The 18,462-nt window shown below is 38.5% G+C and overlaps 1 protein-coding gene across 1 annotated transcript in view; it reads right to left on the reverse strand.

Moving 5' to 3' along the window:
- Positions 1-21: 21 nt before the first annotated feature.
- The window catches only part of GALNT2 (polypeptide N-acetylgalactosaminyltransferase 2), a 90,474-nt gene continuing 72,033 nt past the window's right edge, over positions 22-18,462 (reverse strand). The window contains exons 9-16 of the mRNA XM_033055118.1: positions 16,421-16,508; positions 15,819-15,922; positions 11,901-12,027; positions 8,421-8,513; positions 8,146-8,229; positions 6,315-6,441; positions 1,693-1,812; positions 22-479 (exon numbers count right to left, since the gene is read on the reverse strand). Of these exons, the coding sequence (XP_032911009.1) occupies positions 324-479; positions 1,693-1,812; positions 6,315-6,441; positions 8,146-8,229; positions 8,421-8,513; positions 11,901-12,027; positions 15,819-15,922; positions 16,421-16,508 (899 nt within the window). The 3' untranslated portion in view covers positions 22-323. The remainder of the gene's footprint in view (positions 480-1,692; positions 1,813-6,314; positions 6,442-8,145; positions 8,230-8,420; positions 8,514-11,900; positions 12,028-15,818; positions 15,923-16,420; positions 16,509-18,462) is intronic.

Consider the following 18,462-nt stretch of genomic DNA (forward strand, 5'->3'; position numbering starts at 1 on the left):
TTTCTTCAGATCCTTTTGTGTATAATACGTCAGTTGTTCCTAGAGTTAATTATCTGCTGTGCAAGTAGTAGCTGAAGACAGAAAGGAACAGATGAAGTCTGCAGCACAATTCCTTCTTCCTGTGAAGCAATGCTCAGTGACATCTTTGCAGTGCTCTGAGTCCCCTGGATCCCTGGTGTCTGCTTCAGCACTCTACTTTCAGATAAAGGTGGAATACTGAGGTATATAAGTTCCGTGGAAAGTTTTAAGAAATACATCAGTAATTCAATCAAAACTTTGCCCAATGTTTTTCAGTTGAAACAGCATTTTGCTTGTAAGTCCTTCTACTGCTGAAGATTAAGTGTGAATTTCCACTGCTGTGACAAAGAAGGATTGCAGATCTCAACGGTGAGACCACCATTTTTGGCATTTCGGCTGTCTAGACAGAGGTTGCTGCCAACGTGCCTCAGTTTAGAATTGCTTTCAATTTGTTCCCATTTCTGGAAGAGAAAATACAGTTATTGACCTGGAAAAGTAGGAAATGGAAGAATTCTACATCCTGTCCTTTGAAGTCTTCATAAGCTTCCCTGGCTTGTGCCTGTAAAGCTGTACAAACTGCAATAATAGGAGCAGTTTAGATGATCCTTGAGTACAAGTATGTAAGTTCTGGCAAGCCTTGCCAAAACAGCTGTTCTTTCTGCTAACATTCTGCAAGACACAAAATACACCAACACATTTCCCTCTAGTGCAGAACTTCTCAAATACATTGTCCCACTCTGTTACCTGTGTGATACCTTTGGTCTGAAGAAAAAATTAGAATCAAAATCCATTTGCATACCACTACAATACTGAGTATAGAGAAGCAAGAAGCAATTCACTATAGATAACTTTACAGAATCCCAGAAATTTGTCAGACACCTTCCAATTCTACAGAAGACAAGCAATCTGTGCTGTAAAAAGTTCTTAGTCCAAGATGATGTCAAGGACAGAATAAATCCCAAATACAGGATTGGAAGAAAAAAAGGGGAGGTTGGTTTCTCTTGTATGTCTACCATATTATGCCTGTAAACCTTATCAAGAAAATCTTGCTTAGTTTCCTTCTCAGAAGAGTAGCAAGAATATTCCTTCCTTCATCAAATAAATCACCATCATCATTTACCTGTCTGCAAAAACAGACACAGAAACAAGAAAGCTAGCAGATGATCAGAACTGATGACTGAGCAGAAAGAGATGACTTGTGTTATGACTAGATCAAAAAGATGGTATGACTCTGCAAATGTGATTTTCCTCAGGCATGTGAAATAGATGAAGTTACAATGCTGCATTGATAAAAATGAATGTAAGGAATCTAGTGCTGCTATAAACAGGCCACAACTGAAAAGAAGGAAAGCCAAACCACATTCTTCTAAGACTCAGAATACATAAGATTCAAACTTCACTGAGGGAGACCTTTCAAAAAGACATTCTGGAACATAAACTTTCAGAAGACACACATGGCAGTTAAACACTGTGGTACATCATTGGGTGAAACCTTTACATAAAGCCCCTATTGGGATAGAGCTTATTCTGCCTTTATGACATCATGAATCCTAGCTTCACACACATAAATAACAGTAAAAGTAGAGTCTATAGAAAATATGATCACCAGTGCATTGTTTATTCACCACCCTTGTTTTCCCCACTGTTTGCAGAATGCAATCATGACATACTAACCTGTCTGCTGTCATTTTCCCTACAGCCCTGAAGTTTTATTAGTGAACCAGGAGCTCTGTCCACAACAGTAAGGCACAAATCCATGTGTTTCACTGACTTGTCCTTTGTTAAGGCCCATTCCTACAAAAAGGAAGAAACAAAAAAAATGTACAAAATTGTGTATGTTAACACATGCTACCTTTGCATATACAGCACAGGTTAAAATCCTGCAAAGAGCTACGTATGAGCATTAGGACTGTTCACTGTTTCCCACAGGGCAGGAGATGAGAAAAAGTCCTCTTCAAACACAGTAATTCCAATTGCTTCAGTGTCCCCACATCAGCTCAAGGCTGAGCTTGCTGCTTGCTCCCTCTGCTGGCTTTACACAGCTGATGCAGGCAGCCACACAGGGCCTCGTGGAAGATATTCCTCCAAATGCTTATCTAGTTAGATGCTTGGTTTTATGTGTGTGTCTATGTATTACACCTCTCCCCTGTTTTCTACGTGGAAGGATTTCCACATTTGTAAATACATATAAATATGTATTTTAAAAATTATATCTATATATATATATAAAAATAAAATTATATCCATAAAAACCATAAAAGCTTGGTCTGCAGCACCACTGGCCACCCTGCTCACACATTGAACAAAGCACATGGACCACAGTGAGGAAACAGCAGTTCTTAATACAATAAAAAACACCAGAAAGCAATACACAAAAGGAGTAGAGAGAATGCTCCCTCCCATCCAAGGCATGATGTACAACAAAATTTTCATTACATGTATTTATTTAATTATGCAATTCTTAAATAGAGAGCAAAGAAAAGCTGTTCTGTGTGTACGGCTGCCCAGCTTGTTAGACCTCAGCATCTTTTCACATAGACCCTAAGCTTGCACTGATGTTCAGACTCTCTCCATATGCCTCTCTCCTTTCAAGTTTGGTCTCCAGGGCCTACACTGGTTTCCATTTGTCTAGCTATCCTTTGAGGAAAGAAACCATTTGATTAAAGCCAGGCTAATGTTCCAAATCATGCTAATAAACTACTTAAAATGGTATGATTAGCTTCTCTCAAGCAACTAAAGAGGATTTAGAGTTGTATAATACAAAACCTTATACATACAGGGCCAAGTCTGTATGTTAAGTAACATTTAAGTATTATTTTGCATGTTATCAGTGCTTCAGAAATAAAATAAATATATAATTACTTTAAAACTCAGCAGACTTAATTATTACTCATCAGATTTAATAATTATTAAATTTCTTTGGGAAGAGATGCTCAGGACACTGCCAGAACTTGCAATCCAAGAGATTACAAGTAACCACAATCATACAGGTCTCAAGCCACTGGATGGGACCATATTCTGCAAGTACCAGAATGATGACAACTATGGAAAACAAAGCAAAGCCAGGACAAATCTGTATCCTTTTATTTGTCTTTCAAACTCTTAAGCTGATAATTTCTCCTTTTACTCTCAGTATATTAAACTCAGATGACAGCAAAATTACTTGCCTTCTCTGTTCTCAGTTTATAAGATGCCAACAAGAACCATTAATATAGAATAAAGTATTAATAGCCACTTTTTTAGCTACAACTAAAGGAATTAAGCAAGTCATTTTCAGAGCTTATCAGGAATTACAAATGGCCCTGAACTCCTCCATGGTAAGATCTATAGTGAAACACGACAGTTGAAAATACTACCAGGGATGTAGTAAAAATTGTGTCTGAGAACCCTGCAGACAGAGTTAGAGCCTAGAAGTTATTGCCTTTATACATCTTCAGCCTTCCATCAAAAGGCTGTACAAGCCCCAACCATGACAAATTATGCAAGTTAACACATTTAAAAGTCAAAGTACAGCTGCTTAAAAATAGCTCCAAGCTTTATTGCTGGGAACATCTACATGATGGCCTTCATGTTATGAGACACAGTGTATAGGTACTTTCCTCCACTGATCAGTAACTATGACTATAATGAAGATAAGATGGAACAAATTCCACTACACCAGAAAAGAAAAATTGCAAGCAGTGTATATATATGCTGAGGGCACAGGCTGGAAATCGGATAGCTTTATGCAAAAATCAGAATATCTGAGAAAATCTGTGTCAAATCAGAAATAAAAAGTTAGTAGATACAACTAACATCAAACCTTCCCCTTGAGCCTAAGTGCATTTGGTTTTAATTCCTTACGACAATCCTGCATATTTGCACATTGTCAGGCACACCATGAGCTATTTAGCCCACTGGAGGTACACAGTTATCACTACAGTAATTTCATGACCATAAGGCGCACCGGACTATAAGGCGCACCCCCTGGGAGTAGTTAAATTTTGCAACTTTGTACATCAGATAAGGCGCATCGGACTATAAGGCGCACTTGGTTTTTTGTTTTTTTTTTTTTTGCAGCGAGGTTCCGTCCCCAGCTCCCCCCACAAGGTTGCTGGCTGAGACCCCGCCCCAACCCAGCAGCCATGGGCCCCTGGACCTGCCTGTATTCGCCACTCCGTGCAGCGTCCCCAGGGCTGGGGCATGCCCACCACCGCTCCGTGTGGCGTCCCCCGGGCCCCGCTACTCCGGGAGTTCCCTGGCGCTCCGGGTGCCCCGATGCTGGCGGGCTCGCCCCACGCCGTCGCTGCCCCAATGCCGGTGGTTTTACCCCACCGCGCGGTGGCTGCCCCAATGCCGGCAGGCCTGCCCCGTGGAGCCCCTCTCCCCTCACATCCTGACATTGCTGCGGGGCCATTCCCCACTCACAGCCAGGCACAGCCCTGCGGGGGCACTCCCTCCTCACATACAGGCACAGCCCTGTGGGACACTCTCCCCTCACAGCCAGGCACAGCCCCGCGGGACACTCTCCCCTCATAGTCAGGCAGAGCCCCGCTGCCGTTCCCTCCTCACAGCCCAGCCCTGCTGTGGGGCCACTCCCCCTTGCGGCTCTCACTTCCGGGTTGGCAAATTTTGCCACTTTGTCCATCAGATAAGGCGTACCGGACTATAAGGTGCACTTCCGGGTTTGGGGGAAAATTTTAGTCAAAAGGGTGCGCCTTATAGTTGTGAAATTACTGTAATTCTACCAGCTTGGGGGAGGGGAAAGCAGGGGAGAAGGGAGGCAGAAATCCCATTTTTACTTAGGTTTTGCATTTTAAGTTGTGTTGAATACAAGACAGAATACACTGTTCCAGTTATAGGAGAAGATGGCCACAGCCTGTAATATCTGAGTGCCCTTAACTCCCCAAAAAAACTCCTGATAAGAATAACACAAAGTACAGTTCTGAAGATTGTGGTTTGTTCCCCATTGCTCTCCTCCCATACTGTTATTTCTTTCTGCTTGGACAGAAAACCTGGTTTTGACCCATCTGCCTCTTAACTTGTCTGAATGCCCTCTCAAAGGTATTTGTTCAGTGCAATCGCATAGGGGTTTGTCAAGGTCAGTGCCACAGAAAAAACAGCATAGAAAGAAGAGAGTCAGATTCAGGGGAGGAGGAGTTTGGAAGAGGAAGATAACTTTGCGTATCTACAAAGAATACACAACATCAGTAGAAAACTAAGATTTCTGCTCCAAGGCACTTGTGACACATCTACCCTTTCTCCCAAAAAACCCACTGTGGTTTCTGAAAAGATGAGGGTACTTTTCAAAAGGTAATTTTAAAAGCCTCCACAAATAAATTCTCATTAATGACAGGGAAAGGAGGCATTTCTCACATCTTGATTTGAATGAATTGTCATCATACATCTTCCAGGAAATTACTTCTTTTTAGGCTTCATCTTATTTTAGGTTTGTCCTCTTCTAATTTAAATTAAAGCAAATTTCTGACACTCATTCAAGAATAGTTTTTAATTGGTCAGCCTTCTATTTTAACAGCTGTACTTGACACATTAATATTACATTTTATTTAAAGTCAGGTTTAATGTGACAAGGATTTACTGACAAAGCAGCACACAAAGCAGTGAGAACCCTCTGTGTATATTTCATGAGTGATAACTAAGTCACAACCGCATAAATAGATTCTTTGAAATAATTAACGCTCTCATTTACAGATCTGACACATTTGCTATTAGTTTAGGAGTAAGATTAGAAAGGATTTGTTAAAACACATCCCTTACTAGGAGTGAATATTTAGGTACCTCTGTTTTCTAGAAGAGCCAAATGGGGATTTATGACAGATTCCTTTTATACTCCACTATTGCAAACTGTAAACAACCAATAGTGCAGCACAGCAAAGCATTCTTTTATTTTACTGACCTTAGACCAGTAAAATAACGCAATCCAAATATTTTCTTATGCAAAAATCCTCCCCAAAAAACCAAACCTGCCATTTAATTGAAAAAAGCTTCCTATGTAAGTACAAAACCCCTGGGAAGGAAGCTATGGCCTCTGTGCAAAAGTAAATATTAATAGTGACAAAGGAAGTGGATAATGTGATGATCACTGAATGAATCTCTGGGGTCAAATTCTAATCTCAAAAATGCAAAATTATATTTGAGGGAGAAGCTTTTTAGCCAACTGTTTACAACAAATGATGTGCTGGTTTGGAGTCATCTTTCTCTCACCAGTACACAGTAACTGCTTGAGTTAAAAAGTTTAGGTTCACTTTCTTTCTTTTAAGACTTAATGTAGAAAACAAAATTAATGGCATACAGACCTGGTTTCCCCCGGCATTATGACATTCATAAACTCCAACAACACCATCTGCAAAATGGCCCAAAGTGTCAAGGCAATTGGTACCCTGCTGCAAAGCACCAAAGGCTATATCTTGATGATCAGGTACCCTAAAACAAAACCAGAAATATCTGCTTGATTCAGTTCAGGGTTTGTTTAGGAGGTTTTATCTTAGTTTCTTTTTAAACTCCTTGTTTGTAAAAATACTCAGTAATTTTAAGATGAAAGGTTAAGGAAATCTCAATCATCTCTTGAGGAGAGGCAATTATCTAATCATGAATTGATCAAGCATGAGTAAACTTGCAAGCTTACCACACCCACAGTACCAGAAGACTTGTACCAGAGGAGGATGAACATATAAACTCGGCACAAAAATCAAATTAAAGATGACGTATCATTTAAAGTGACTCAAAGTTTAATGTTACCAGTTAGCTCATCAAGCCCTCTGTCTTTTCAGGCAACATAGCCTGTGGCAGAAATAGGACACTCTACATGTTTCTCAGACTGTTTGTACTGAAATGTTAAAAAAGGGGTTAGGAATTTGAAAAAAAAAAAAAAATCTAAGTTTTTCTTACATCTAGCATGGAAATACCTAGGCAAATCCATTCAGTGAAGTACAGTTGTGGATAGAGCCCATGAGTACATGTTCAACAGTAAAACTAGGGCGTATCAGAGCCTTTAAAAACTTCAGACTATATGTGTATAATAATTTAACCCAGCAGAATGAGCACACCAGGGATGACAGAACAGGAGAACATTACATGTAAGCAATGCTTATGGTAGCACATTTTCCGGGAGAGACATTTTTTCTCTTAGATTAAACAAAAACCAAGTATCCTCTGGCACTTTTAAGAGAAAATAAAGGAAACTTACTTCCTCAGTATCATCCTGTTTGAGACTCATTAGTATGTATGGTTCTACACATGTTGTATTGGGGCTGTAATAGCTGGCGCTGCTTTTGCATCTCAAGCCTGTATGTCACTAGCAGTTGCCTGGCATCACTGACATGAAGTGGCCCCAGGGGGAAAAAGCCTCAAGTATTCTTACAAGATACATACAATATCTTACACCACTACACTACCAATATTGGGTTGACAGAGCAGTCAGACTAGTTAGTGGGCTCAGATATGACCAACACAGTTCTTAATGGGTTATTTAACCAAATTTTTTCTATCCCTTCAAAAAGTATTTCTCTTCGAGGATTTCTCATTAGTTAAGATGCATTTATGTTAAAAAAATGCTGGCAGTGTCATCTCTCATTTCCCCTTCTCAGCCCCTCCCAAAAGTCAGTGATTATTAAAGGGACAAGAGAAAAGGAAACAAGAAGGAGCAAAAGACTTAGCTTCTCAGAGTCTTAGGCATCTACCCTTGCCTGCTAAACACACCAGGTCCTTTTGTCTGCTGACTGTCATCATTTGTACTGAAATGAGATTCAGTCTCCTCACTTAACTAGACATGTGCTTAGGCATGGCAAAACCTTTAAAGGGATGACAACAGGATACAGAATATGTGCTTTTGAGCCAATGGCTTGTGTAGGAGACTAACTTCAGGCTCAGGTAAGTTCAGTCCTTTGGACACTGCTCTCTAAAATACTGCAAGCAGTAGTTGCTGCAAGTAGAAAAAGCAGATAACTAGGGGAAAATTACTCTTTAGGAACAGAACTAATAAAAAGCAAATAAACCTGTATGAGGCATTGCATTCGCAGATAAAGTAAAACACATCATTTACATCCAAGGATGGAGAAAGAAACCAACGATTTCTGGCGAAGGCAAAAAAAACCACTCTGTATGAACTCTGTATCAGCCAAAACTCACCGTAACTCAGGATAAACATTTTCAAGATACCACTTAAAGGGTTTGCAGCTAAGTCTCTTTCTGAGCTCCATTCGGCTTTGAATACTAGAGGAGGAAAAAAAAGGAGATTTCTAAGTCAGGCTGCTGTCTTCATATATTTTATGGAATATACAGAAAACTCAAGAACAGCAGAACTGTAGAAATAAACAAACATGAGATTTAGCACTGCTTTCACCTCAGAAGGTGCTGTGTCACAAAGAACAGACAAAAAGGGCAAAGAAGCACTTGAGACTTACTTGCCATAAGGTACATTCCTGGCTGAAGGCACTGCTGCGTAATAGAAATTTTTATACTCATCCATCCAGACTTCTGCTGCCCTGCGTGTATTTCTAGGGACAATCATATGAAACACACAGGTTATACTTCCTCTGGGTGCAATTAAACCATGCAATTTTCCCTCAGACTTATTTTAACCCTTCCCAGTACTACACAGTCAGCTGCCTCAAGTCAGGCAGAAGACTCATAATAACAGACCCAAGTAATAGAAAATCATTACTGTTACATAACTGAAATCAATGCATTTATAATGAAATTTGTCTTTTCACTGCTTCAGGTTTTTATCCAGAATTTAACACATATCTTTCAGTTCTTTCTGCAAACTTCATGGAATTTATTAGATTGATGTTTGGTTGGTCTTTTTGTAAGAGTAACTTGACAGAATGTATTCACTGAGTGTTCACCTGGATAAAGCAAGCTAATCAGAAACTTAAAAATGCCTTTTACATTTTTGAAAGCAAATATGCTAACACAGGCAAGATATTTTCACTCTTCATCCTATTCCTTTCAGGAGAGCATTCAAAGTTCCAAAAAGACACAAGCTTTTACAATACATAAGGCTATGAAACAAATGAGTCATCTGCAGCTAAGAGGAAATATTTTAAAATTTAAGAGATATTGATTATTGTAATAAATATTAAAAAACCTAACCCAAATGTTTTACTTCTAATCAAACACATGTCTACCTAAAATTCCTGTATTTATGTAACTGGTATCTTTAAATGTCCTTTTGGACTGCAACAGGGTCCAATGGCTTCTTCCTCCCCTGGCTTCCATGTAACTCATTTAGTTCTATTGTTCATAATTTTACGCTTTGAAAATTAAGTCTTATTTCACTTGCAACTGTCATGCTCTGAAGCTTATTTTACATTTGGCAGAAAGTTCCTCTAAAGCAACTGCAGTGAACTCAGTCAGCCAATAACTTCTTTAATAAGATTTTCCAATTCAAAAGACAAAACATAGTCAGGATTAAGTGAGAAGGTTTGCAGATTGCTGAGGAAATAGGATGTAGGGAATAAAAATTTCACGAGACAGACCTGAATAATTCTTTTGTTTGAGGACTGATTTTTTTTTTCTTGCAAAGATTCCTTTAATTTTTTGTAAGCAAAATCCTACTAGATTTAGATTAGAAGCTATGTGAGTGTATCTTCACCTGCAGTCTCTCAGGTCCGTGTGAGTGTCAGTCATTCAGCCCCTCCTGTCTGCTCCACAACAAGCTTGGCTGCCCACAGGCTAAACGGATTTTGGTGGAGAGAGGGTTTAATGATTCCAAAGGCACTTTCAAGGCCAGAATGCCTGCCTGTATCCCACTGCCCATATGCAGGGATGAAGAACAGCTCAGGCTTCGTGTGACACAAATATGGGCACCATAGATGCTGAGAACTGCCTGAACTAGCAAGGTTCCAAAGAACTCAGGGTGCTGAGGAACACAGCATGGGGTGCACTTAACGTTGAGCCAGCTAATGAAAGAGCACTGAGATCAGAGGCAGCTTTGCTTGGAGTAGACTGGGACCAGCAAGGCTCTCTGGCTCATCTGGCGTGCTGCGTCAAGGCAGGGACACAAATCCTGCTGGGCACAAACGGTCCCTGCCCACATCACACAGACAGGATGTGGTGATGTGGTCTTCCCTCTCATGAAACAGGACTCCCAGTCTCTCATCCAAAATTACCAACCTGTTTGGGCTGCAAAAAGACAGTGCATACTGACTAGCCAGCTAAAAATAGAGGAGTCCAGAACAAGCTGCCTACAGTCAAGGGACAGACAATGGCACAAGCCAACATGTCCCAACTACACCACAGCACAGATTGCATGCACCAAGTTTCTTGGCACCATGGTCCCACACACACCTGTTTTACAACACCTGTATTACAGGACATCCTACTACCTAAGGTTTCTCATTCCCCCATTGGTAAAAGTGATTTTAAAGCATCCCATTATATTGGTTTGACATCCAAGAAAACTATTTACAGCACAAGAAAAGTAGTATCTTGGCAACATCCCAAATATGGAGAAGCTGCAGGAGTGGTAAAACTGCACAGTATATTCATACATTTATTCACTTTTATTAACTATGCTCCTTCTTATGACACTGTCATTTCAAAACCTCCAACTAAGCCAGTTGCATCCTAAGCTTACATAATGCAGTTTAAAAGGTAAAGCTTTCTACCCTCCTGATGCACACTATAAATGTTGGAAGAGAGGTGTGATGTACTGAGGATATTTCATTGCTAGCTTTTGCTTTCACGTAAGTATTATTATTCATTTTTCACTGCAGCATAAAATATACATTTCAAAGAATGGGAAAAAAAAGAAGAAAACACTAGAGCACCTACTAGAACTACTGAAAGAAACAAAACAGTGACTATTTTAGCAGATATTAAATTCATTAAAGTCACCTTGGTGGCTTAACCAGCATGGAAGGAAAAAACTATACCCTAAGGAGATTCCTTAGTCTAAAGTGAATCACAAGTCCAAGAGTATCAGCAGCTTAGAACATTCTTATGAATTTAAGTACATCTGCACTGTGTTGCTTCATGTTAAACAGAGTTTGGGTTCCACATCCCTTCAAGGGTAAATAAACAATTTTATTTCTAGCTCTTAGCCCACTGAACCTTTAGCTGAGTACTTCTTCAGCCCCCTGAGCATCAAGTCCGAATCTCTAAATGAAAATCTGCAGTAATTCTTCAGCTACAAATGATACAGCCTTGATCAAAATGACCTTTGTACATTCACGCAATATTTTCATCCATATAAAGTCAAAACTACTATGAATATGAATCAGCCCTGCTGTTCTCACTTTATAGAGGAGAAACTGAGGAGACAGCTCAGTATTTCAGCTACTGCTATGGATGGGTACCAAGAGCAAAATTAACAGGCATGTTAATCTAAGCCTTTAAAACCGCAAATTCTTAGGTCTATAAGAAAATGCATTTTTAAACCTAACACACAAAAGGCAAATACAGAGAACTAAGTTGCCAACAGACTGTCACAAATACTGAAATCATTCTCTGTAATCATTTGCATCTCATATGCTGATCATGTATTAATGAAAAGCAAGCAAAGCCTATTTACACCTTAGTGTATTCCGGTTCTTAGTGAACAATGAAACCGTTTCTACAAAATAAAGTTTTATGACAGTTTTGAAAATAAGGCCTTCTTCAAAGTCAAATAAATCCAATACTGATGAAATGCCAAGCTGAGTATTTCCCAGATTCTCAATCTCTGTCCACCAGAAGTTTCCCTCTTTCAGTTCTCAGGTTCTTCTCTCAACCTACATAGCTGACTCAAAGTCATTAGTTTCTTTTTAATTAGTATTTTGATTTTTAATTAAATATTTTACCACGATAGATATTGCAAATATTTCTAGAGACAAGATACCTGAAATGAAATTACTGCCACCTGCTGATCATCTGAGAAAATCCAAACCATTACTATTTACCTTGCAAACACAGTACCACTCCCACCGGGAAACGTGTAAGGATGCTGTTTGCGGAATACATGACCCACTCTGCTGCAAGGGATGATTTCCAGGCTCCCACCACATTGCCAAACTCTGAATGAGATCTCTGAAATAAAGACAGGAATGAAAGACCAACATCATAAAATACTGTTATTTTGTATTCTATTTACAGAGAAGGCTTTTAGTGATTGTTGCTGAGAAGATCAAGCAAGACAGTTTTTCTAATAAATTCTAGGATAAACAACGGCACATGTCTAAGCATTTATGATTCTGCAAGCTCAGCAGAAAAAACATACTATCTCACAAGCAAAATGTGTATCTTCTCTTATCTGAAGTTACCAGCATTGCCCAAATTCATAGACCCTGCTGCAATTTCCCGGTGTGTTGTGCTTTATCTGAAGGGTAAACAATAGTAGGTGCATTTAACAAATAAATTAATGATCTAGCTTGTAACAAAAATTTTCAGCTGAAAATGGAGTAACTGAAGATAAGTCAAATCAAGGCAAACTAAAATAATCAATAAATTTGAGCTGCTAACTTATTACAGCAGATAAACATTCAGAGTTATATCAAGTTTAATGTTGACTTTAGGAGAGACCAAATAAAAACATAACTCCTGAAAAGCGAAGGTTAGCCAAACTAATGATCTGAGCCAGCTAGTGATGACAAGAAGGTCTAGAAATATTTAGACACATTTCTCCACTTTGACATCTGATAGTAGAAGTCACCTAATTCTGAAAGAGAACTTTACAACATGAATTCCAAGTCAGTGCAGTAAGAAGAGTGCTTCTAGCAGCACTTTCAATTTTGATGATCCCCCCTATAGTCCAACAGCTGCTACTAAAGAGCCTTAGTTTCAAGCCTCTTCATAACCAATGAGTGTCTTCCCATAGGTTAAAAAAAAAAGGCAGCTCTAAATTAAAGTCAATGTCTATCTTGCATGACAAACAAAGTGGCATGCCCAATTCCCTCAGAATCCCTCCTCCTCATACTCAGAAGTATTAATAGTAGAATTACTTCAAAAACTAAATTTGAAAAAAACAGAACAAACATAACCCCACACAACCACAAATTAGAGAACATGTCATCTTGATTGCATGTCCAGGGAAAATTTTTAAAATTTTCAAAGTAGATAAATAGAGATGCTGTGATTTCAACTGCTGACCATTCAAGTCTTCTTGATGGCCATATTCATGAATCCTAGACAGTCAACATAGTTCAAGCTATAGATAGACCATACTCCAAAAACATGAATGACAACATTGTCTTTGACAGTAACTTATCCAGTTGAATTCACATGGGACAACAGGCAAAACAAATTCTTAATTTTCACACACCATCTAGCACTTGATATTGTGAAGAATCTCTGAAGAAAAAGTGAACATTATGTAAAATAGCTCAGTGTGAAAGAGAGCAAAGGACTAGAATATAGGGAGAAGCAAACTAATTCTTATTTCCACCAACATGGCTTTTAAAGCCTGCAATGGACAAGAAAAAAGAATATACAGCATCTAAAACTCAAAACAACCCGACAAACTCCCTTAAGACATTTCTTTTGTTATACTCCAACTGTAGGCAATGTAATTACCAGAGTAAGCCCAATAGACATAGTTTTTAAATGAAAAGGTATAAGCAGCATGTCAAAAATTCTTTATGAGATCAAGTTACATCTCTAACAGATTCGTTATTTTTATTTATCTTTATTTATATTTATCAATATAGAAGACAGAGAATGTCTTACTCATTCCTTGATTTTAGAAAAACTAGTAAGAAAAGCCTAGGTTTTCAAATTAGACCCAAACCTTCTGATGGTCCACCCAGTTCTCTGGTGCATTCTGATTCTCTTAAGCTATCAAAAAGTATCATAAACATACTGAGAATTGGAGTTTTTGAGTTGTAGAAGAGACTGAACTAACCTTGATCTACTTTTTGTACAGCATGCACACGTTACCAGTTACATTTAGCAACAGTCTGAGAATGCACCTATCTTCATGGTAATTTGGGCAATTTAGAGAAAATACTGCAGGCTCATCTTAAAATTTGTCAAATTGATACTGACATGTGAACAAAACCTCAAGTAACAGCTGCTCTGTACATGCTTGAAGGAAAAATGCTAGCTTTTATAAATGAATATGATGTGCAGATTTTGCTAGTCCATTTAGCAGGTTATTTGCATGTAACACGGAGCCCCTAAAGTAGAGCTATGTTTCAGTGTAAAGAGGCCTGACAAGTGTGCACATCGAATTTTAAACTGCACATCACAGATTTCCAGTTATCTGGTGCATGTGTCATTTACTGCCAATTAAATCATATGCCATTTGATTTTTACTCACCTTCAATTAGTCTGATAGCTAGGAAGAAACCATTAGCTGCCTTCTGCCAGCTTTTCAGGCACCCCTAAATCTCCACCTTCTTCCCATGCAGGGGGAGAAACTGAATGCAGCAGGAGCAACATAAACACCTCCTGGCATCCTTGAGAGAGGAGCTGTTGCTTGGGTTCTTTCCTACTATCAAGGCCTCAATTATCAAAGCATAAAAGTAGTTGCTAAGTGCTCAGAAAAAACTCAGTTGCTTAAGAACACGCTTGTAACTAATCAAATATTTAAGTGCTCAATTGGCAAAGTGGTTTTCAGAGTGAATAAGAATATTGCTGCATTAAATGAATCCAATGATTTTCTAGGACATTTAAAAAATGAAAAAATATTATGTTTACATTAGTACAGTTTAGCAATATAGAGCCAAAATAGTGAAACAACAGAAACATGGAATATAACAGCACAAAACACCCATAGGGTTTCTTGGAGTACTGCATAGGATGGTCAGAGACAGGACTGTAGGGACAGCACTTGCAACTTTTCAGTGTTACAGCAGCCTTAAATATTTGGTTACGTCCCCATACAGCACAGATTGCCTTGTAGGCCAAGCATATGCTTAATGCATATGCAAATTTCAGTAACTCAAAATACTCATTTACAAGTTCAAGGTATTTCAGGATTTTGCAGCTAGCATGTGCAGTAGAGCAGCTTCTATCCTTAGAAGTGTTCCTAAAACACACTACTTGGAATGTCTGAGATGCATCTCCACCCCCAAAACCTAAACTCATGACAAAATGGAATTCTTGAGCTGCTGTAGAATTCTATCCCTTTCAAATCCCTTTTTGTTTTAACACAAGTATTCTTAACTGGAGAAAACCTTTGTACAACACTAACACAAACTGCCGAAAAAACTTACTTATGTCAGGTTTAACCAGCAGGTCAAAGAAGAATGCCTAAAACACAAGTTTTATCAGCCCCTTCTCCCTCTTGCCTAAATCTCACTCACTTCAACATCTGAAAACAAGGACTTACAGAAAAAATGCCTTCTCAACCATCAATAGGGTTGAAGAAGGGGCATAAAACTACAAAATTCACTAAGATTAGATGCTAGGCAGCATACTACTGGCAAAGTTCAGAAACGGATAATTCTTCAGTCTGCTAAGTTAATTGATTTAAGGTGTATATATTAACATTAAATTCATTTTCCTGTACTCTACTTTTCATTATTAAATTAAGCAACATCTTAAAAACATGCCTTCAACTGTCAGCATTTAAACATTATTATATTTAATTGCCTATCTACAGTCTGCAATTTTTTACCAACCAACTTCCATTAGAAAAAAATGTCACTGCTCAATGAGCTAATACTTTAATTCCCTTATATTTAGCATATAATGTTTAATTTGTTATAATTCCTTCATTGAAATTGTCATTTTGGACTTTGCCAATAATATGTATGAAATTTAAACACTGGTTTTAACCCTCTGCACAAAATCAGGAAATCCACGATTCTTTGACAGTAAAGGAAATTATGAAGCCTGCTTTCTTTCAAGACTGATCAGAAGGTAAACAATACACATACCTAGGTTTTCTCCACCCCAAACATCCATCATCATGTCATACTTCCCTAGTTCTTCAAAATAGGATTTGTCCATCACAAATAATCCACCAGCTATCATGGGTGTCCTAAACAAACAAGAAAAATTAAATTAAATACTTACAGAACCATGAACAATGAAGTAACTATTATCTGCACATCCAGATTAATACCTCCATGAAAAAAAACTGGCAATGTTTTTGAATGCAACTTATTTTGCATCTATCACTTCAAATGTCATTTCCACACATTTATATGGCACATTTCTGTGGCCATGATCACTTTTGAGGCAGCTTCCAAATCCTCATTTGGGTCACAAGTTGCTTATTTAAAGCATGGCAATTTGTGCCAGCAATAAAACATTAAAACAGATGCTGCATTTTTAGTCCTCAAAACACACCAACTTTAAACAGAGTGACATCTACTTTTATTTCTGAGAGTTTCATAATGCTCCATATAACATGAACGAAATTTCAATATTGATGTAAGATATAGTAAAGACATTCTTTCAGACTCAGAGAAGATGATTTCTAACTTTGCTTAGTTGCAAAATAGAATCTATTTGAGAAGTGGTGGCACAGACATACTTTATGGGAGCAACTGGATTTCCTTGTCGTGCTCTTCTTTGCTCTGGTGTCATGTAATCCCACTTGAAAACAAGATTCCAGTCAAAGCCTTAAAGAAGAAAAGTAAGATGTTAAAATTACTGTGGTCATCATTCAAGTTGTGGTAACAATGCTCACTAAAAACACCAGGAACTGTAATTAAAATGAAAAATTTAAACTTGTGCAAAATTCTGAGCAGAAAAACAAAGGAGTCCAGATGAAAGGCAAAGAAAAGAGTAAATCTCAACCACCAAATAACTTCTAATCTCTTGTCTTCATCTGTTTCACAAAGTAGGAAACCCAAGTGGCATCCTTATATCAAAGAGAAATCATATGATGATCTTCCAGCCATTACAAATGCTCCCAACCATCCCAACTGCATTTCCACTGTTTAGCAGTGATCTCATATTTACATTTACATAGGCTTTATACACTACTCTTAAAGCAAGAGCTCTCAATCATGAAGGTCACAAGTTATGTAAGTTCCACTTATCTTCCCAACATTCATTTAACTCCATACTTTCCCACTGTGTTTTTAAGTGCATCATTATTTAAACCTGAGGCAAGTGCTAGAGCACCAAAATCTTACTTTCCTTATGCATATACATGTAAGTATGAACACACAGTAACAACAGATCTGGGCCAGTCATGAGTTAAGCACAGAAGCACAAAGATCACTAGAACAGACAAGATCAATAGGCCACCTGTAGCAGCTTCCTACATTAGAAACATTAAATTACCTCTTTTAGGCAATGATACAGAGCTGGCATAGGACAAACTTCCTATAGGAAACGCTTTCATAACAGTTTTTGTGCTGGGTTATGTTCATAGTCATGAACATCTATAAAAAAACTGCACAAGACTCATAGCCCTCTCCCAGTACACCTAGGAAATCAGCCTTGTACACTCCGCCTGCTGCCAAACACATTTAGATCCTATGAGGTCATGTAATGAATGATTTCCAGATTTCTGGTGCACAGATGTCAATAGTTTTCATTCTCCAGTATAAAGATAAAGCAATTACTTGGACAGTTAAGTGGAGAAAATAACCTAATGTAAACAGAAAACAATAACAGCCCTACAAACTGCCTGTCTACATCTGTAAAGGTGCATAGCAATGACTGATGGAGGAAGTTAAAAACTGCGCAGTTTTAATTTTAACTCACGAGATACTTATCACACACAATACAGAAATTACCCTGAACAGTCTTTACAGGCATGCATGGCAGCTTCATCTCTCCATGTTTGAGTATTTCATGAAGCATTGCACTGTAAAAATGAAAGACATACACACTACTCTGAAACTCCAAGCAGCAAAACCGAAAAATGGCTACAACCCACAGTACTGCAAAGCCCCCAGCCTGAAAAGTAAAATGAGTTCCAATATTTCCATGCAGTTAAAAAGCCACATTTCATCCCAGATAGCCAGCAAAATTACTTGCATCTGGGAGAAGTTGAAAAACCCACTGTTCTCCAGCAGCAGCGGTGAGAGCGAGTTACTGTGTACTCCAGTGAACACAAGGGGTCTCTTTTGGTACACAGCAGTCTCACAAACTGAACAAGTGTAGAAAGTCTCTACCCATTCAAAACTCGTTTTCCGTCTCCATTTTCACAGACTCTGGGAAAAAACTGCACTCAATGAGATAGTATCAGTAGCTCTGTAAAAGGAGTATTTTTAAACACAGTGCATACCCCGTATGAAACACTATCCAGTGTAAATTGCACCACAGGCATACCCTGAATTACACCTCAATTAACTACAGCTAATTAGAGTGTTTCTCAGGGTGGCATAAACACTCTTGGAACCCCTCCTCAAAAAAAACAACCAAACAAACAGAAAACCTGTAACACGAAGTGCATGGATTTAGTTTTGGCCAGACTTGGGAATTACTTCAGACACGTCCACTTAGGAAGAAAGTGTGTACCACTTGCTAGGTCACTTGTCTTGGGTGATAAAATCCTTTCAAGACAGGCCAGGCACAAATGCTGTCCCATTTGTTTCAATTCTCCATGCTTCAGTCACA

This window comes from Catharus ustulatus, chromosome 3, assembly GCF_009819885.2.
Source record: "Catharus ustulatus isolate bCatUst1 chromosome 3, bCatUst1.pri.v2, whole genome shotgun sequence".
NCBI lineage: Eukaryota > Metazoa > Chordata > Aves > Passeriformes > Turdidae > Catharus > Catharus ustulatus.